Source organism: Nematolebias whitei, chromosome 21, assembly GCF_014905685.2.
Source record: "Nematolebias whitei isolate Nwh7 chromosome 21, NemWhi1, whole genome shotgun sequence".
Classification (NCBI taxonomy): domain Eukaryota; kingdom Metazoa; phylum Chordata; class Actinopteri; order Cyprinodontiformes; family Rivulidae; genus Nematolebias; species Nematolebias whitei.
Genome location: NC_056518.1, coordinates 17095982 through 17115804, shown reverse-complemented (window position 1 = coordinate 17115804; position 19823 = coordinate 17095982). Strand labels below are relative to the sequence as shown.

The 19823-nt window shown below is 39.8% G+C and overlaps 1 protein-coding gene across 1 annotated transcript in view; it reads left to right on the top strand.

Annotated features, from left to right (window-relative positions):
* itpk1b (inositol-tetrakisphosphate 1-kinase b) overlaps window positions 1-18328 on the top strand; it is a 29363-nt gene extending 11035 nt beyond the window's left edge. Inside the window, exons 4-11 of the mRNA XM_037695183.1 lie at window positions 2607-2732; window positions 7993-8110; window positions 15085-15183; window positions 15339-15379; window positions 15530-15695; window positions 16699-16766; window positions 16861-17023; window positions 17940-18328. Coding sequence (XP_037551111.1) covers window positions 2607-2732; window positions 7993-8110; window positions 15085-15183; window positions 15339-15379; window positions 15530-15695; window positions 16699-16766; window positions 16861-17023; window positions 17940-18211 — 1053 coding nt within the window. The 3' untranslated portion in view covers window positions 18212-18328. The remainder of the gene's footprint in view (window positions 1-2606; window positions 2733-7992; window positions 8111-15084; window positions 15184-15338; window positions 15380-15529; window positions 15696-16698; window positions 16767-16860; window positions 17024-17939) is intronic.
* The last annotated feature ends 1495 nt before the right edge of the window (window positions 18329-19823 follow it).

Below are 19823 nucleotides of genomic sequence, written 5' to 3'. Positions count from 1 at the left end.
CTTTGCGGTGCAAGGCGTGTTTCTACAGGCAGGAGGAATGAGGACCAACTGTTACGTTAGGCAAAGGTGGAAATCACACAAAGATGTAGCGGAACAAGCAATTAAGATGTACAGCTGAACTTAAAGAGCATGCTAGGTGCATTTTTTTATTTTTAATATTTTTTCCTGTTTATGTATTAAGCACAGGGTGTACTCATACAATATGTTTGATAGGATGTTCTTCCTTCTATGAAAACTCTCTGGAGGAAAAAAAATGTTTCTTGAACTTGTTTATTTAAAATTAATAGTTTTCCTATAAAACTACAAACATATCTATAAAGCTTAATTATAAATTTTATTTTACAGAACAAATATGCTGTTTGTGCAGATATGAGTGGCCAAGGGTACTCTAATTAGTCACGTATCTCTCGCACCTCTCACAATCATTAACCAGCCTTGACTGTGGCCACTCCTGTAGCAACTAAAACCATACAATTTTACAGCCATTTCATTGATCCCCACCTGTGTGACAAAGGTGTATTCACTTTTAGCTGACGTACTGTCTGCCCAGCACAAAGAACTGTAGTATCCGATTTTATTTGCACAGGTGTGACTCTGTTATCTTTTGGTTTGTTGTAATTCAGGCATCCCCTTTAGCAGATTAGCTAATGATTTAATGTGGGGTTGTGTCATTCAACAGAGGCACAGAAACCAATCAAGATGTCCCAGTGAGCCATTACTGGTAACTACCTCCTGCATAAAGGCAGAACTCTTTTTTTGTTCTGAGTCTCCATGGACATGCATTGTTTAATGGTTTCAAACATTCACGAGAGAAGAATTTGCTTTTTAAAGCCAAACACGTTGCATCGTTTTTTCCTCAGTACTTGGAGGCTAATGTTTTGTTCACAACTTTTTCAACTCCAAGTTCTGGTTTGACTACTTGTGGCATACTTTGCTTGTTCAGTCAGTCCTTCTGCACTGTTAAACTTGAAGGGAATGCTAATTAGGTGTTTCTCTGTGTTTGTTGAATAAGCTCAGCAGAACTGGAGGACCAGTCTGAGGAGTGTGTAACTCAGTACAATAAGAAGATGCAGAGGAGGAGAAAATCAAAATTGTCATGATGCTATCCAATACAAATACTTGTGACTGTAGAAATGTTGCAGCTTTAAATAAAGGAGATGGCATAGCTATGTTTTTAGGCTGCTTTATAACCATCAAAAAAGATCTAGTGGTCAGGGACACATTTGCTTCCAAACAACATTAACCTTTAGATGATTTGAAATTGTATATATTATTGAATTTTGCAGTTTACTGTGTTTTTTGGAGATTTGTTTCCTCACTATACAAACCCAGTAGTTTTATACAACATGCCTGTCATTTTTTTCAAACATTGCAAAGAATAATAGCAGGTTTTCTGTGCTTCATCCCTTGTATTGCCTTGTCAGTGATTTGGTACAAATTACAGATTGTACTGAAAACAGGGTGACAACAGCCTTTTCCCGCATGCTTCAGTCCTGAATACAAATGACTGCAGAATTCACTCTGAACTGTAGTGGAGATTTTCCACCCACCTCATTATGATACTCTGAAAACCAGTGTCTGAATGTTGTAGAAAATCTCCTGGAAGATTTACTGCAGTGAAGTAATTGGGTTCTATTTTACTTGGTGTTGTGGATGCATTCAGTATTACCTGGTACAAACTGTTATCATTTCAACACAAATAGCCCCTCATGCTGCTTTGTTTAAAAAAAAATGTATATAGCAATTTTCACAAAATACTGTTTACTTCAAGCCTTCATCTGTGGATCTTTGTGTGGTTTATGAACTAACAAGAGTAAAAAGAAACTATGTATGCAAATAAAATAAATGATCTTGCACAGATTTTCAGTTCAGTTCAGTCTTTTTAACAAAAAAACGAAGTCCAGATGACATGATTCAACCTTTTTTGTTGTTATATACCTGGATGACTGAGAAAACAAACTTTGTGTTTTTGAAACCATTAGTGAAAAGGCCAGACTTCAGGGGTATCTGAGGCAGGCTTGAAACACAAGAGTCAGGGTGGCTTCTGGGTAATACCAGATGGCTAGGCCTCAGACTGACGAAGCCTCTTGGATGAGGGGCGAAACGTTTCTTTTTAACAAAAAAATGAAGTCCAGATGACATGATTCAACCTTTTTTGTTGTAGTTTCCCGAAACATTTACTTGAAGATGTTGAGGAGATTGTAGAAAGTTGGGTGTTTAATTGTGTGTATATTGAAGTGGTGTCAACTCAAAGCACCGGTTGTGAGAAAATACAGGTTGTAATTTGTGTTGCTGCTGTACAGTTCACCACTTCCACTTTCAGAGACATGACCCTATAATAGCTTTTGAAATGTTATTGTCACTGAGCAAGAATTGAATTTATGCTCAGGGTTTTCACTTTTACAACGTGATAAAGAATTATTATGGTTTTTCAAAGCGGTTTTTCAAAGGATTCATAAAGATGACTTATTTTACATCAAAAATTCCGTTTATGGAAAAATATATTGCTGTTGGTGATTGATTTTGAAAATGTAGGAAATAAATGGCTGATTAGGGAAGTTTTATTCAACCCTAATCCTTCATCTCTGCTTTTTATCTCTTCTCAGCTGGACCTAAGCCAGCCTCTGGAAGACCAGGGTCCGCTGGACGTCATCATTCACAAACTGACTGACCTCATCCTGGAAGCTGACCAGAACGATTCACAAGCTGTGCTGCAGCTGCAAAGAGTACAGGTGTGCATTTCTCTCATGCTGTCCTCATTTTTCTGAGTATTCACAGATATAGGTGAGCAAAAAGTCAAAACAGTACATTTTTAACAACTAAACTCAATTTCAGAAATATCTTTAAACAATTTTTAACTTTTGTTTGTTTTCTTGCTTTATACTATGATACTCATTTAAATGGTAAATGGACTGTACTTGTGTACCGGTAGCACCTTTCTATCTTATCAAGATACTCAAAGTGTGTTACACTACACTCCGTGCACCCATTTACCCATTCATACACCACTCTACTATAACTGTACAAAGACTAATCAGTGCTTTATCACATTCATACACCAATGGGACACACATTGGAGGCATTTAGGGGTTCAGTGTCTTGCCCAGGGTCACTTAATCATGTGACTGCTGGTGGAATTGAACCTCCAAACTTTCCCATTAGAGGATGACTGCTCTAACCACTCAGCCACCGCCGCCCCTTTAAGGTGTTGAAACTTATTTTTGTTAATAATGCCCATTGCATTATATATTACTAGTCATAACTGATTATAAATATTAAAGGCAAAGGCAGACAATACGTAATGTGTTTGTTCATGCCTGAGTGTGTATGTCTTTGTATGTCTGTTACCAAAATATTTCACAAACCACAGTGTTTCCCCTACCGTTATCCATGGAGGGTGCCCCACCCTGTCAACAGATCCGAGCATCCCGCCTACTGAAAGTGTCCTTCACCTACAACCCCACCCCCGTCAACAACTGCTGGCACTGACGTAGCGCTAAGCTAGCGGTGCGCAGTGCAGACGCGCTAGCTAAAAAGCTACAGAGGTAGTGCCCCGCCCCAACTGTCGACAACTGCCAACACTAACCACCCCCCATGTTGAAAAAAAGTCTGCAAGGACATGAGCACCCTGCCAAGGCAATTGACCGAACACTGAACACTGAACCAACAAACAGATTTATGACACTAGTAATCACTGCATGTACGTCTACAGCTGATTAACTTTCAGAGTCAGTCCAATTCAAGATGGCCACCACAGCTTAGTGACATTGGCCAACACAAAGTGTCTGTAACTCGGTCCATTTTATGGATGTTGAGATAAAATTTGATGAGTTGTAGCTGAGAGTCATTCACAACATATGACATTTTGCGTTATCTTACATCATTATCTTCAAGGTTTGACCAAAGTTGCCACAACTTGGTCATTTCTCAACATCAGATGATCTTGGTCTAAAATTCTGTCCTGAACAGTAGTGGGCAGTATTTCCTTCAAGAAATCCTTGGTCTTTTACTATTATATTAAATTCTCGTATGTGCGTGCATGGTTGTTGGCAATATTGAGTTACCAAAAATTTTGTTTTTTAACAGACTGCTAAAATAACTTTTAGCCAAGGATAACAATGTATTTTGACGTGCTGCAACATAAATAGTTTAAAAATATTCCACTGTCACTGCATCTGAATGTATGGCACACTGTGTCATTATTGTATAATATTTCCTTCAAACCCAGTATTCTTATTAAGAAAACCCTAAAACAAATATGTTTGCCATAACACACCCATGGACAATAAATGAGTTTTACATTTAGAGTTGTAAATGTCCAAGTTCAGGGAATCGGGTAATCTGTTCCAAGGAAACAGGCAGACAGGCAGAATGGACATAAAGGCAGTATCATCTGTACATAAGCACACGGTGACTCATAAAACCTAAAAGCCTCCTTAGAAAAGACTTTAACTAAGTCTTTTCGAAGGGAGAAATGTCTCACGGGGTGGAAGATAACGAGAAAGCTAACAGGTGTGCCTCGGTGTCTGTGCAATCATCAAACTGGCAGTGGAACAGATGGTGTGAAAAATAATTTTATTACACCATCTCTAGCTCTTTTTTTCCTCTCTCTCGTCTTCTCAGCTTCACTTAATGTTTCAGGACAACCGTTATCGTGATCAACGTCACGCAGTTCTGTCAGCACTTTCCTGACTACTTCATTAGGAAGGGCAAACAGGATGTCAGAGTGGAGCGAGCTTTTTCTGGTCAATATTAGCACAGGATGGTATATGACGATTGTTTAGGTTTTAAATTATATTTAACGTGCACATGCACAATTTGTTTTTTTGGCTTATTGCTGTAAAAGAAAATGAGGTCAACAGTCTTGATGTAAATGACAATAATTTGTTTTATTTATATATTTATTTAAATGGTTTTATGTTGAAAAGAGACAGAGTTGTAGCTGTTTTGGTCGAGCCTCGTAAATGAGTTTGCGCACCATGTTGTGTGATATTGTAAGATGTCATCGACTCAAAGCGTGTCATAGGGATGAGACTATAAGCTCTAAAGTTTAGCTCAACATCTGTAAAGCTGGCTGAGGTAGAGCAATTTTTGTGTTTGCTAAGTTTGCTTAGCTGCAGCGACAATCTTAAAAAGTAAATGCTCCAAAACTTAGTCAAAGTTTATTTGACTTCTTTCTTAAAGTTTCTTTAAAATCCCTCCACTGGTTTATGAGATATTTTACTGATGATGTAGACAAACAAGTGCTGACAGAAACTTTATTTACCGTATTTGCTTTTGTGGCAAGCAATTAAAAACATTTACTTCCTGTAAGCCTTAGTGTGTCTTGAACTCCACTGTGTTTTTTTTTTTTTTTGTCTTTTTACAGAGTAACTCTGGTTTAAGTTTAACATTTTCACTCATTCCTGTTTGTCGCTGCAGCTGAGGGTTAAATTAAACAAGCTGGTAGCTTTTCAACTCGGTCTTTGTGGCTGAAGTTGTGGCGTTGTACCTGAACTTCATTTGTTTAATTTTCAGTTTGAAATATAAGCTTTGGCTTCCTTCTTATGATCACACAACTGTTCTTATAAATAAGCTTTTGTGTGGTGGAGGGAACAAGCTTTCCTCTCTGTAATAGCTCTGTAGTTCAAACAAAATGTCATCACTGGATACACACTCCAATTCTGTGGCTCGATTTGGGAGAAAAGAGTTCATAACTGCAATATCTTTTTTTTTTTTCTGGGAATGTAAAGTTATGGGCGTAATGATTAATTATTTTAGGTAATACTTAAAGACATTTAAAATCAATTAAACCTGCTGAGAAATTGTTTTATGATTTATGTAAAGTTTTTTTTCTTTATGTTAAATCATTTGGTGCCACAGATATACTTACTGAGACTCCAGCTCATTTATTGTATCCTGAAGTCAGATCTAGTCCAAAAATGAACAAAGTGTGCAGCTTTCTCTCACACCCACACTGATTTACGTCCGACTCTTTTTCTTTCCAGCACCTGCTGAACACAGGCTTTTTTCCTTTTCTCACCTCCCCCTCTTGTCTGTCTTTAACTGCATTTTTTTCTTGTGAGAGGCAGAATCCTGTAAAATATGTTGTTGTTTTTTAATATAAGTTTTCCTTTAAACTCCTTGAAGTTTGGTGTGAATTTATGTGTATAGTTGGAGTATGTTTGACTTGCAGACATGCTCAGTTGGCTTTGATCAGTCGTGTTTACATCCTTTGTGCGTCATTACCTTTGTGTACCAGGAGTCCTTTGCATCACATTTCTGAACGTATTTAATGTAAACATGTACAATAAGGTCTGCGATGTGCACAGACAGTATGTTTTGTGCGGGACAGCCAAATCCCGTTAGTAAAAATTGTTCGGCACAGGTTGGCAGAATGTTCTACAGAATTGAGGCTAATGTGGAAAGGAAGGAGAGCACTGGGGAGGAGGTGGAGAAGAGTCAACAAGAAAAGACAGGATCAGAGAAGGGCTGAGCCGTTATGTAAAACAGTCGACCTCACGCTGACCCAACAGCCGGCAGAAAGAGATGCAGTGATGTAACTTCTACAGACCTGCTGGCATACATTTCATCCTCCCTCTAGCTTCTTCTCAGATTATATTGAGGCATGTTGACCCCTCATCTCGCTGTTTATGCTGTGCCCAATTTAATTGAACATTTTTAATCTGTGGGCATGAATTTTCATGTGTTCGCCAGAGCAGAAGCTATCGGTTTCTGCTACCATGCTACAACACAACAGTTGTTAAATAAATAAATAAATAAATTTCTGGAGCTTGCCTGTGCAAAAATGAGCTCAGGGCAGTAGGGGCATCACTCGAGCCTCCAGAAATGACAGAACAACAAGACAGAAGGATGATACAGAACCCAACGAGAACTATACAAAAGATGTTGATATTAAGGAAGAACAAGAACAAAAAAAGTGTTATTTGGAGCACTTGAATGTGAAGATTAACAAAATCTGGTCAACACCGTGACCTGAAAAGTGCGTGTTTGCATTTTAATAAAAAAATAAATAAAAAAAAGTTGCGATATTCTTATAGAGTTTAATATAATGAGGCCTGAAGAGTGAAGACTCAGTACAAGTAGTTCTCTCTCTGCTCATGGGGTTCACAAACATGTTGCAACTTAATATTTGCATAAAAATGGTGTTGCTTAAACAAGGACATGAGTTTGACTTCACTTTCCGTTGTTTGCTTTAAGAATTTCACCTATTTCCTCAGAACATAGTGTGACTAAATCATCATGTTTATTAAGAGAAGCTCTACATTTGAACTTTTTAAAAGCAATATTGTCACAAAATCTTAGATTTTTACAATTATAAACCCACATGTCAGCAATTTAACAGGGCACCACAAAACTAGAAAATGAGCTATTTAGGTGTTAATATTTTGTTGTTTTCCGATGCATTTCTTACAGTACCATAATGTATATATTGTTGAGATGGCATCAGATTTCAAAGTTGTTAAATGCGGTTTCTTAACTTCCCAGGATGTTATTGATTATATTCTGCTGTCGAAATTATCCAGAAGCACATTGTTTAAATGGGTCATTCTTTGAATTCGGTGCACTTTGGGTTCTCAGATTACTGAAAAAAATATGACAAAAAAATTGTCTTTCTGAACATTGCATCTACTGAAGGCGTATCTGAACCTCTGAAAAAATATGTTGACGCAAAGTCTAGTGTTGCCTTAAACATGTGTTGCTATTGTCTGACGGTTTGTTTTATAATTAGCCGGTTAATAAAACCTGGCAGAGCCAGCAGGCTCCAACATACTTTTATGTCATTAGAGTGGAGTGAATTTGTTTTATTGTGATTTAAGAATTTATCAATTTTGTACGTTTCACTTACCAGTTCTAACTTGTAACAATCACTTTTCAAGAATACTACAAGTCTCTAGACTGTGATGTGGCCAAATGTCTGAACATGAACGATGTAAAAATACGGCATTAAAATATTTTTTGTTTGTTTTATCCTGTCTTTTTTTTTTTAAGGACTACATTGATGCCCACCCTGAGACGATAGTCCTGGACCCTCTTCCAGCCATCCGAACGCTTCTGGATCGCTGCAAATCCTACCAACTTATCCACAGAATAGAAAGATGCATGCAAGGTAAACATTTCAGTGGCTCTGTTTTACCAGAGGCTCATTTCTCACTGAGAAAAAAAAATCATGCCAAACCATCCATCCATTATCTTTACCCGCCTCTTCCTTTTTGGGTCACGGGGGTCACTGGTGTCCATGTCCAGCCATCACTGTGCAAGAGGTGGGGTACACCCTGGACAGGTCGCAAGTAAGGGTTGAATAGACTTGTCGACTAGTCAGTTCTAGGACATCTCACGAGTTTTTAAATTTCACTTCAACTAGTTACAGCCAGCGAGTGTCACATGTCACGTGATCAGCTGGGCCGCTGGCTGCAAAACGGATTCTTCCAAGCAGATGGAAGGTGATGAGCAGGCAAGTCTTCCCACACAGATCAAGTGTGGAAGTTTTTCACTAAAGATTATGTTTTTAGTTTTGTTTTATTTAATCCATGGTGGGATCCCCGCTCGCCCCGCTGTTCTTAGTTTCATTTTATTTAACCCACTAAATAAAATAAAAACAGGAGTGCACTCCACCGGCGAATCCACCACCGCTCACCCCACCGTGTGTGTATTAGTTGCTGTACACACTGCCGCTGTGCACCATGCACCACCGCTGGTGGATAGTTATTATTTTTATTTTATTTAAGCCACTAAATAAGTAAAAACAGGGGTGCGCACCATTGGAGAATCCACCGCTCATCAGCCCCGGTGGAGAATCCACCGCCGCTGTGGTTTATTTAGTGGATTAAATAAAATATAACTTTTGCAGCTTAATAATATGTTTGATTTTCTTGTTACTTATTTGCAGTATGATAAGTGGTAGGAGCATAAATACACACTCCTGATCTTTTGTTGTTTGGGTTTCTTTTTGTAAATAATAAATTAGGTTCCTATGATGTCGTCGACTCGACTATTATAATGTTAATGTCGACTTTAAAAAATATGTAGTCGTTCAACCCCTAGTCTCCAGTCCATCGCAGAGACGCATAGAGACAAACAACCATTCACTCTCTCACTCACATCTAGGGACAATTTAGAGTTACCAGTCAGAACTAACATGCATGTTTTTGGTCTGTGGGAGGAAACCAGAGTACCCAGAGAAAACCCACGCATGCATGGAGCATGGAAGGAACATGTAAACTCCACCCAGAAAGACCCCCGGACTGGGATTTGAACCAGGGACCTGCTCGCTGAGAGGCAGCATCTCTACCAGTTGCGCCACCGTACTGCCCCATGCCAAACCAGTTAGAAGTATATCGCACCTATCTCTTAAGTAAACTGGTTCTCTAGATTGACCTTGTCAAACTGCTGTGCATTGAAGAAATCTGATCTTGGGCATTCTGCATAATCACTGTTCTATTATGTTTAGCATTTTCTGACCGAGGTTAAGCTTCCAGTCAGCTGTGAGACAAAGCTGTACTGGTGTCTCTGTTCCGTCCTTGCTCTGTAGTTTATGCAATAGAGAAGCAGAAGTTGTCTAAAATAATAACGTAACTGCTCGGCTTTTAGCTTAAATGTGAAAATAACTGCAGACAAAGTGAAAGGAATTGCAGGATATATATGCATTTCTTTGTTTCTTCTAGAGGGGACTTATTTGTACGTTTGCTCTCTTGCCGGTTCAGCGGCACCTTCCCCTGAGCACACATTAGCTGCTCAGTGGGCAGTGTGTTTTAACTGGAAGCAATCCAACAACAAATGTCACACTCTTGACATAAAACGACAGTAAACAAACCTGTGACTCATCTACAGCTTCCTCACCTCCGCACATGTGGGAGAATGTAAACCTGTTAATTCACGGAGCCTCCGTGCGTGTGAGGGGCTGCAGGCTGGTGTCAGGGCAATGGATCAGAGACTTTTGAGCTTTTGACTGTGTCGCAGCCTTCTTAAAATAGAACCATAGGAAGAGGACTTTTCATCCAAACAGACTTGACGGCTGTTGCATAACGAGAATAAGCAGCATCACTCTGTTGGGCTGCGTGCAAAAGATTTAAAGCGAAAGATGGCTTCGTTTATAGGCGGCTCTTGTTTCCATTGTTGCAAGTAGTTCTCTCTGCTTACAGGTCTGCATACCAAACCTGTAGAGTCTAAGCCTTTAATCCTCTCATACAAAATAATAAGCATGTGACGAACTTGGTTTTAATTGTCAGCACTGAAACAAGAGAACAAAAAACTAGATTAACATAAGGGTAAAACAGGATAGAGTAGGAGTCTCTTAGTTCAGAGCTACTTCCTCCTCCTTATCATAGAAGACCACAGAGTCCTATATCAGCTGCCAAGGCAACCCAGTACTGAAAACTCAGAGAAAGGCTGCAGTGTTCTGCGTGACTCAGAGTAGTACTCAATAGGAGGAAGCACTTGAGGTGTGCTTGTCCTTTTAGTGGAAAAGCGAACCTTGTTTTATCACTCGAGTGGCCTCTTGATACCAAAAGGCCTCAGTTTCAGTCCATCTAGCTTCTCTCTTCTAAATAGTTTAGGTAGTAATACAAAGATTAGGTGCAAGAATTGGTTTGTTTTCTGTCATGTTTAATATAAAACACACAAACGCTTACAGATGAGTGTCGTGGATTCATACCTGGAACTTACTGCTGCTTTGTTGTCTAATGTGGTTTCTAATGTGAGCAAGGAGAAGGTGGCCGTTTGTTAGTGGAATCCACTGGTTCCTGTGTTTACAGGAGTTTTAATTTCTTGGACCGTTTCTATAGACAGAAAACCGTCGTCATGTCAACTCTCCCATAAAACAACAGCCTCGCTTATTTCTTTTTACCTCCAAATGAAAGACTTCTCCTGAGTGCATTCCTTTAGATCAAACTTGAAGCTCGAGGAACGTGTGCCGAGGCCTCTGTGTTCGTTTGCATCTGTGCTTTAGCAACACCTCAACAGCCACGAGACGCTATAGTCCAAGTGATGATATTTAATCATAGCAGCAGCTGGAAGATGAAGCTTTGAGACTGTTAAAAGTACCGTAAGCATTTATTCAGGAGTGAAGACTGCTGCCTGATCTGGGTAAACCATTTCCTGTTTTTAGGTTGCCTCCTATTTTATCAAAAATGAATAATTGATTGATAACTGTTTAAAGACTACTGCATTTTTCATCATGTTGTGGGTGGGGGATCCATAAATAACCCAGTTCTAATTAAGCCTGAAGGTTTTCCAAAAAAAAAAATGTTTTAAAAAAGGCAATAATCTTAACATAAAACTGACTTTGGAGTTCAATTTAGAAGATTAAAAATCTGAACACTTTGCCTTGGAGGAACACAGAAGGAGCTGTAAGGCTTGATGCTTGTGTTTCTTGGAAACAACCTCTAAAGAGCTACAAGTGTTTGGCTTTTCACCTTAACAGAAGAAAAGTAATTCAAGTAATGTTGGCTGCCTGTTCTAATGCATTAAACCCAAAAGAAGACGAGACCCGCATTACTGGAGTTACAACACACCCAAAGAATTCAGGCTTATGTCTGCGAGTCTGGATTTTGTTGATTTTAGTTAATTCTAAGTGAACAAATGAGGAAATGCTGCAGATAAAATAAAAATAAGTAATGATACTGTACAGGAACATTTAAAAAAGTGTCTTGTTGTCAAGTCCCGTAAATGTCGTCCCAGGCTCCGCTTGGTCTGCTGCAAGCATGCAGTGTTTAGACAGAGCCAAAGATTGATCCTCCTCACCAGCCCGTATCCCTGAAGCATCAACCAGAGCCAAGCATTCACACTCTTAAAAACTTGGCCACACGCTCTCCTCCACTATTCCTTTCTGTCTTTATTATAAATAATGTGCCTGGAACTTTGAAATGTTTTCCATTTGACAAGGTTTGGATCTTCTGGCAGGTTTTGTTTAACACCACCAGCCTTTGGGAACTTGGTGACGTAATGGGGGGGATGTTTCCCCATCAGATTGTTTTCTGTAGGACATTAAGCAGCTATTCTCGTCCTGGTAAAATAACCTCAGCATGAGGAGCAGAGATGACGGATGAGTAAACTTCCAGGTTTCCTGCATTTCAACACGGCCCGGTTAAAGAACCGGAGCTGGAGCTGGAACAGACCCAGCTGCTCAGGGGAAAGTATCTGCCTCTGAAGAAGGAAAATAATTATTTTGCTCCTGTCTGTCATATAACACCAGAAATTCAAAGCTCTCAGCTGTAATCTGACAGGGTTGAGTCAGGTTCTCTGTTTGTTTCAGCAAAGAAGAATCCGTCCAGAGGACCTGACTCAACCTTGTTCGATTCATCTACCTGGATTACTGAGCAGCATCAGGACACTATCAGCTGTGAATGCTCTGTTTTGGCTTTTTTTTTAAATATCTGATTGAGTCTTCCTATTGTGAATTTAGTTTCACAAAATTGTATTAAAAAAATAATAATAATAAAAAAACAGCAGCTGAACTGAGAATTAAATTTACAGGCCCGTCAAAGTGTGGATATTTGTAATATCGTGGGTGAAATTGGCTGTTGCTTTATTTTCTCCCGTCATTCTACTGGCAATAATCCACAATGACAAGCGAAAGCTGTATTTGTACGTTTAAAGAGAAATGCAACATTGTCCCTTTTTTTTAAATATTCAGAACTTTTTAAATTATCCATTATAGAATATTTACTTTGGATAAGAAACATCAGTGTTTCTGATCTCTTCAGGTCTTCTCAGAGGTATGCTGGTGAAGGTATTCAGGCATACGCAGCATGGTAATCTAAAGTTTAAATCGAGGCAGCTGGACTTCCTTAACTCACGTGCAGATCATCCCTCCCGTCACTTCAGGTCTTTAAGATTTTTACAGGTTCAAAGTCCAGTTGTTAAAATGGTCATTTTTGACCCATCATGAGACCCATTTCTGTCTCTGTCCTAGAAAACGTAACCTGACGCTACAGACAGGTGTGTGCCATACTGATTATGTCCGGCCAATTAGGTTAGCCACATGTAGCCTACCATCAAGTTGTTGGAGCATCTGAAATATTACACGCAAATAAAATGTGGCAGAGCTCATTTTAAGAAAAAATACTGTATTGTCTTAAAGGAAGTATAAAATTATTATTCAGATGCAGTTTTTATGTATTTTTTTGTCTTGTTTAGATGAGAAAACGGTAGAACCTCCAATCGATATGCATTAATTTACTGTATATACATGATTAAACACTAGCAGACCTCTTTTAAAAAGCAGCTACATTATCGAAGATAATCCCCACCATCTTGAGGTCGTCTCACAACCACAGGCCTCCCAAATCAGCAGAAGGTTTTCATCTTGTGACTGTGATGACTGTAAACCCCAGACCTGCTGGCAGAGCCTACCACCGCTGAGGCTCCACTGCACAAACACCGCCATGGTTCTACTCTGCGTTTGTCTTTAGCAGTTTGCCAACTTCAGTGTTGACCTGGTCACCAACTTCTTTGGTTTACAAGTGCGAGCAGGGCCACTATAGAAGATGTTTGAGTAGTTTATCATTATTATTATTTTCAGTTTGGAATTCTATCAAAGCTGCAGGACTTTCCCACTCATCTCATCAGAACAGGGTCGCTTGCTGCAAGATGTGATCTGAAATTGTAATGTAATGAGATTTGTTTGATGTGTGTTGGAGGCAGGTGAAAAAAGGCCAAATATTTGCAGTTAATAATGCTGTGGCCTCTTTACACTTGTTTTGTTTGCTGCTAGGCGACTGGTGAAATCCCAGTGATGGATATGATAGCTTCGCTGCTTTGTTCCTTGAGAAATGGGGTTTGTGTGGCTGCAATGAAATCCTTCAAGGAATGCTAGGCCTTTATTTGGAACCTGTTTTTATATGATGATAGATTGCCATCTTGATGTTGAAAAACAAAATTTCCGTATTTTGATTTAAAGATATTTAATGTGAGGAGTGAAGCTGGTTTAGGGGAGTAAATGCAAGTCATCAGTGTTTTCTTAAGCAACAGAAGCATGCCAGCGAGTGATGTTTGGGAGGAAGTGGAAGTTCACATGGCATTCACTCCGTCGGTGTCGTGAACAGGTCACGAGAACTCACTATGAACAGACTTTAATTATGCGAAACAAGTATTTGTTACAACTACCGGTTAAAATGAGCTTATTAGACAAATCTTTTTAATATTAGACTAACTTTATTATATCAAATGTCAGTAAATTGGAAATAAACTTGTCAATAACGTGCCTCAGTTGGAGGAGTTGAAGTATCTGGGCGTCTTAGTGATGTTAGAATGGAGCAGTAGCTGTATCGATGGATGGAGGCCTTGTCCTCAATAATGAGAACATTTCTTCGGTCGGTCGTGGTTAAAAAAAAAAAAAAAAAGGCTAAGCTCAGGATTTACTGGTCTGTCTATGTTCCAACCCTCACCAATGGTCACAAAGTTTGAATCATGACAGAAAGAACAAGGTCCTGGATACAAATGACCGAAATGGGCTTCCTTCATAGTGTGGACGGACTCAGCCTTCGAGATGAGGTGAGGAGCCCCGTCATCTGGAGGGAAGCTCCGAGTAGAGCTGCTGCTCCTCCACATCGAAAGTAGTCATTTGAGGTGGTTCAGCCATTTGATTAGGATTCCTCCTAGAGGCCTTTCTTTGAAGATGTTTCAGGCTTGTCCCCCTAGGAACAGGCCCTGGGGTACACCCAAAACTCGCTGAAGGGATTTTATATCCTCTTTGGTCTGGGAATACTTTGGGATCTCCCAGTAGGAGCTGGAGTGTGTCACTGGGTAGAGGGATGTTGTTGTTTTCTCCTAGAACAGTTGCCTCCACAACCTGATCACAAATAAGTGATCAAATATGGAGATTAAAATTATTAATATGCTCTTCTTGGTTTATTAATCTGACAATACCTTTTAGATTAACTGTTTGTAGAATGTGCGCAGTTTTACCAGGAAACTTTGAGGATTGTTTAATCAAGATCGTCATAACAAATGTAAATAACAAAAAGAAAACATGTCTGCTGAAACCATGCGCATATTTCTCTCCCACAAAACTATTTCTGCTCGTCTTGGAATGTTTATCGTTGAATCTCATCTTCATTCTTCTTCTGCTTTTCTTCTGATTAGATGAGAGGATTTGCTCTCCCCCCTTCATGGTCCTGAACACGGAGTGCAGCCCAGATGTGCTGGAGCAGATCAGGAGGCAAGGTCTCACATTCCCCTTCAGTAAGTGTCTTTTTATAAAGTCATCCTAAACCTTCGGTGACTGCATCTTTTAATGACGTGTAATTCTGCTTCTGTTCAAGTCTTTCACTTATGACTCAGTTTGTTACTTGGCTTATGTTTTTTTTTTCCTGTCTTTTATTTTTATATTTTGACAGTTTGCAAAACACGGGTGGCTCATGGCACCAACTCCCACGAGGTAAGAAGCTTCAGGACTCTGAGGACGCTCGCAGTGTTCCTACAAAAAGCACTTGTCCTAATGCAAGATTGTCAAGTCCAAACAACAAAATTTAAAAAAAAGTGTTTTAGCTTTCAGTTTCGGCTGATTGTGTTTTTATTCCACTCGCAGATGGCCATCATCTTCAGTGAAGATGACCTGAAGGATGTGAAGCCTCCGTGTGTGATCCAGAGCTTCATCAACCACAACGCGGTCCTCTACAAGGTGTTTGTGGTGGGAGACTCCTACACCGTGGTGGAGAGACCCTCCCTGAAGAACTTCCCCTCTGGACCAGCAGGTGAGCAGAACAAAAGTCCAAAGGCTGCTAACAGCCACATTGCTCTCTGTACAATCTGCACAGCTTGTTCAAATTACCCAATAAAAGACCTCATAAAAAGGCTTTATAGCCCCCGTGATTGGACCTTTTTGCCCTTTTAAGGGGTGAAGCAGACTGCAATCGAGTTTTATCCTGTCTGTACATGCTGTTGAAAGTAAACATAGGCAGGGAGGCTTTCCTTCAAACATGTCTGCAGCTTCACCGGTGATGTTTTGAATACAGGGCTGTCCCATGACACAGAAGACTCCAGCATTTGCATGTGTTACAGTAGAGGCCCTCATGCAGAGCAGTTTCATCATCAGTGTAGTAGACTGCTTTGTGAACCTGGGCAGCAAGAACAGTTGCTTTCAGACTGGAATGCAGACTGGTAAGACGGGCAAATTAGGCCCATGTCAAACACAAAAAGCAGCATACCCCAGCAGTGCAACCTCACAGGGCTTCAATCTTTGTTCTTTGCAGCATTAAGCATTTTGTGCCTAGACAGGAGTGGCAAAGGATGCATCAAAGAGAAACAGGTTAGACTGCAACAACAATATGGTGACGGTCTCTACATTCTGCTGTTCCTCTCTCTAAGTTCAAACTTGAATTGTATTCATCAATCGTGAGCGTGAAGGAGCTGATCTTAGGTGTTGTTGTTTCCACAACAGAGTACGTGCTGAGAGGCGGATTTATTTGGACGATGATTGAGTTTAATTACCCCTCATCTTACTTTTTGTGGTTAAAATATAGAAAAGGAGAAGCGAATCAACCTAGCACATTTGTCTTTGTCTTTAAAAAGTTTACCCCCCCCCCCCCCCAGGTATATAAATCAATAAACAATCACATTCTGTTATTTTCTTTTATTTATTATTACTATTCTTGGTAACCAGTTGAGCTTTGCTGCCATCTACTGTCCTTGATTAGAGCTGTTTGGATTTGCCCTCAAGCTTAAACTCGGTTTTCCTTTCTTTTGTTCTCCTCTCAGACAGGAAAGCCATCTTCTTCAACAGTCACAACGTTTCCAAACCAGAGTCATCCTCAGACTTGACCTCAGTATGTCCAGAATTTCAACCAATGTGGACTTTTGTTTTGTTTAAGTTATGAGCTGTGTTGGTGAAACAGTTTTCTCATATTTGGATCACCCCAGAGAGAAAACATCGAGGGAGTGTCTCAGCCGCCAAATGATGATGTCATCAGGGAGCTGTCCAGGTTGTTGAGACAGGCGCTGGGTGTGTCTCTGTTTGGCATTGATGTGATCATCAACAACCAAACAGGACAGCATGCGGTCATTGACATCAACGCATTTCCTGGTACGTGCTGCTTTTCGTTCTTGTGTTATTTGCACATAAACAGAAGAACATATTTATTTAAACCTCCTTTTAATGAAAAAAAAGAAAGTCTGTCGCATAATCATTGGCTTGATGTAACTCTGCTTTAATTTAAAAGTATTTATATAAAAGGGTTACAAGTTGACTGTGTAAAACATTTTAACTCAAATGTAGTTAAACAGTTGAGGGTTCATCATTTAAGCAGCTAAAACATTTCTCCTTAACAGGTGTAAAAGACTTAAAAGCTTAAAGAAGTCAAATTAACTAGAAGCTAATGGAAGCAAAAGTTAAATTGCAATAACGTGCAGGAAAAGGACGATGTGAACACTGAATCATTTCTACAATTACTGTAAATTAAAGCAGAGACTAATTAGTCCAAATGTTCAAACACTGTAAGAAGAACACGTATTTGTTATAATCAACAAAATAAACCCTTAATAGCCAGAGAATATGACAATAGTTTATATATTATCTAATAATTTCCATCATTTTAAATAAAAGGCGGCCAAGTAAAGAACCCTTTCTTTCTAAATTATAAACCAAGAAGGCTTTACAAGAGTAAATATAGATTTATTACAAGTTAAAGACGACTCTTAAAGTTTCAGAAGTGAAGGTAGTGTTTCACTGCACAGATAAACACATCAACAGAAAACCAGCAGCTTTTGAAAGCGGATGAAGAGAAAACGAGGAAACTTTTAACAACTGAGGCCAGCTGCGCTGAAGAGCTAGAAGAACATCACAGAGGAGGAAACTCATTTTTACCCTACAGGGTTTCGGTCTGTTTGCAGAGCTGCTTGCGTTCCAGTAATGCTTTGACCAAGCTGCTCATTTCTAATTTAAGATTTTTGTTTACTTGTTTGTTCTGAACTAGTCCTGAGTTGTTGTCCTGTGTTTCCAGGTTACGAGGGCGTCCCTGAGTTTTTCAACGACCTGCTGAACCACATAAGCGGCGAGCTCCAGAGCCGCAACCCCGACTTTGCTCCCGCCGACGAACAATCCAAAGAGCTGCCGGCGAGCCCCACGGTACCGGGCCCCGCCCCGCCGTCTTCGGGCTGCTGCGGCAGCATGCGGGGGAAAGAGCTGCAGAGACTGGGCTGCAACTCGACCGTGTCTCCAAACTTTCAGCAGCACTGTGTCTCCACGATAGCGACCAAGGCGTCCTCCCAGTGACTGACCCCCTCCTCACCGTTTAAGCCCTGAACAAACATCTGTTTGTACAGTGGTGCCGAGAATAATAATGAATAATAAACAAATTAAATATGATGTTAATATGTATCTAATCAAAATAAGCCTTTTCCTATATTTACTGAAAATATTGGTGATTGGGTGTAAGCTTTTTTTTTTTCCTCTTTTGTATTTTTTGTTTGTCTAATGAGACTTTAACAGTACTGTAATGTGAACTTTTGGGAACTCTCGCCTAATAGTTGATTTTATTTTTTTTGTGAGATTTCTGTAATGGAGGGTCCAGATGAGGTAGCTAATGATAAAAGATAGACGATTAATCCAAAGTGAAGAGAGCCTCACCACTAAATGTGCAATGTACGACTCACACGAAAACTTTTCCACGCAGGCACGTTTCTGCTGCAACAAACCGCGCCGGTGCCGCGTGTTTTTCTGGTTGAAACCACTGACGGAAGAGGAGGCCGGGCGTTCGATCCAATGATCCCAGGCTGCATGTGAGCGTGACACAACGAGGGCCGATGACTTTGGGATCAGTTTCAGAACAAACGCGAGCTGTTTATTTTTCTAAGTGCCATTAGTTTTGCTTCGTATAAATAAATAAAAATACAGTGAACAGTTAAAAATGGAGGGAAAAAAGGAAAATCTTCATGACCAACAAGTTGCGTTTGATTTTTCAAGTCTGTTTTTTTTCTGTACGGTGCCAGACGTTTGGATCATTCCCCCGTTTTTCTGCTTGCAGATGTGTTTTCGGATAAATCCCGTGATTATTTTCAATATTCCAGAGAGATTTTATGAAATTCCTCGCATCCCATTAAGAGTTTGTCTCCTGCATCAACGCGCGCTGTCTTTAGATTTTAAATTTATAACATGAGGCAAACTTGATTGGAAGATGTGAGGCAGAGCTGCTGCATAACTTGTCACCTTTGAATTTAAAAATTGTGTAGGTTGTATGTATGCAAGAACCCCCACAGAAGCTGCCTACTGAACATTATCACAGCTCTTCTGTTAACCAAGTCATCAGTAAAGTGTGTTCATTTGCTCTGAGCTCAGATTTGACTCGTTTTCTCTTCCAGCTGCTGCATTTACGTCACTTTTTGGGTCAAAAGAAGGAAAAGAAATTGTGGGAGGTGGTTCAAGCTCTTGTTCCCAATGTTCACTGTGAGATCATTATTTTTTACTCCAATTTAATACTTGTCTTGACATCTATAAAGAGTAACTTTATTTTATTGAGATTGTATGGGGGGTGTTTTATATAAATATTAAAGCAGTGGTGTTTTTGGAACAAGTGAATGTTTTACTCGGAGGTAAAAGGGACACTTCTTAATCTAAAGAGTATCAGCCTTCTGTTTATTACATTTCTCTGATTTTGCTGCTTCTGCCATCCCGGAGTGGTCCTTTATACCGTTTTATTTTTCTGGAGAGTTGTCCTCTTTGCACTGTGGTTATAAAGAAGCCCAACTACCCTGCTGCTCTTTGGGACAAGAGTAACGGCAATACTGAGGAATCCATTTTTCCACCTAAAAATCACTTCTAAAACACGAGGCTAAAAATTACAGCAGGTTCAGGAGAATGTTCAGATTGGAGGGCTGATGTCACTGAA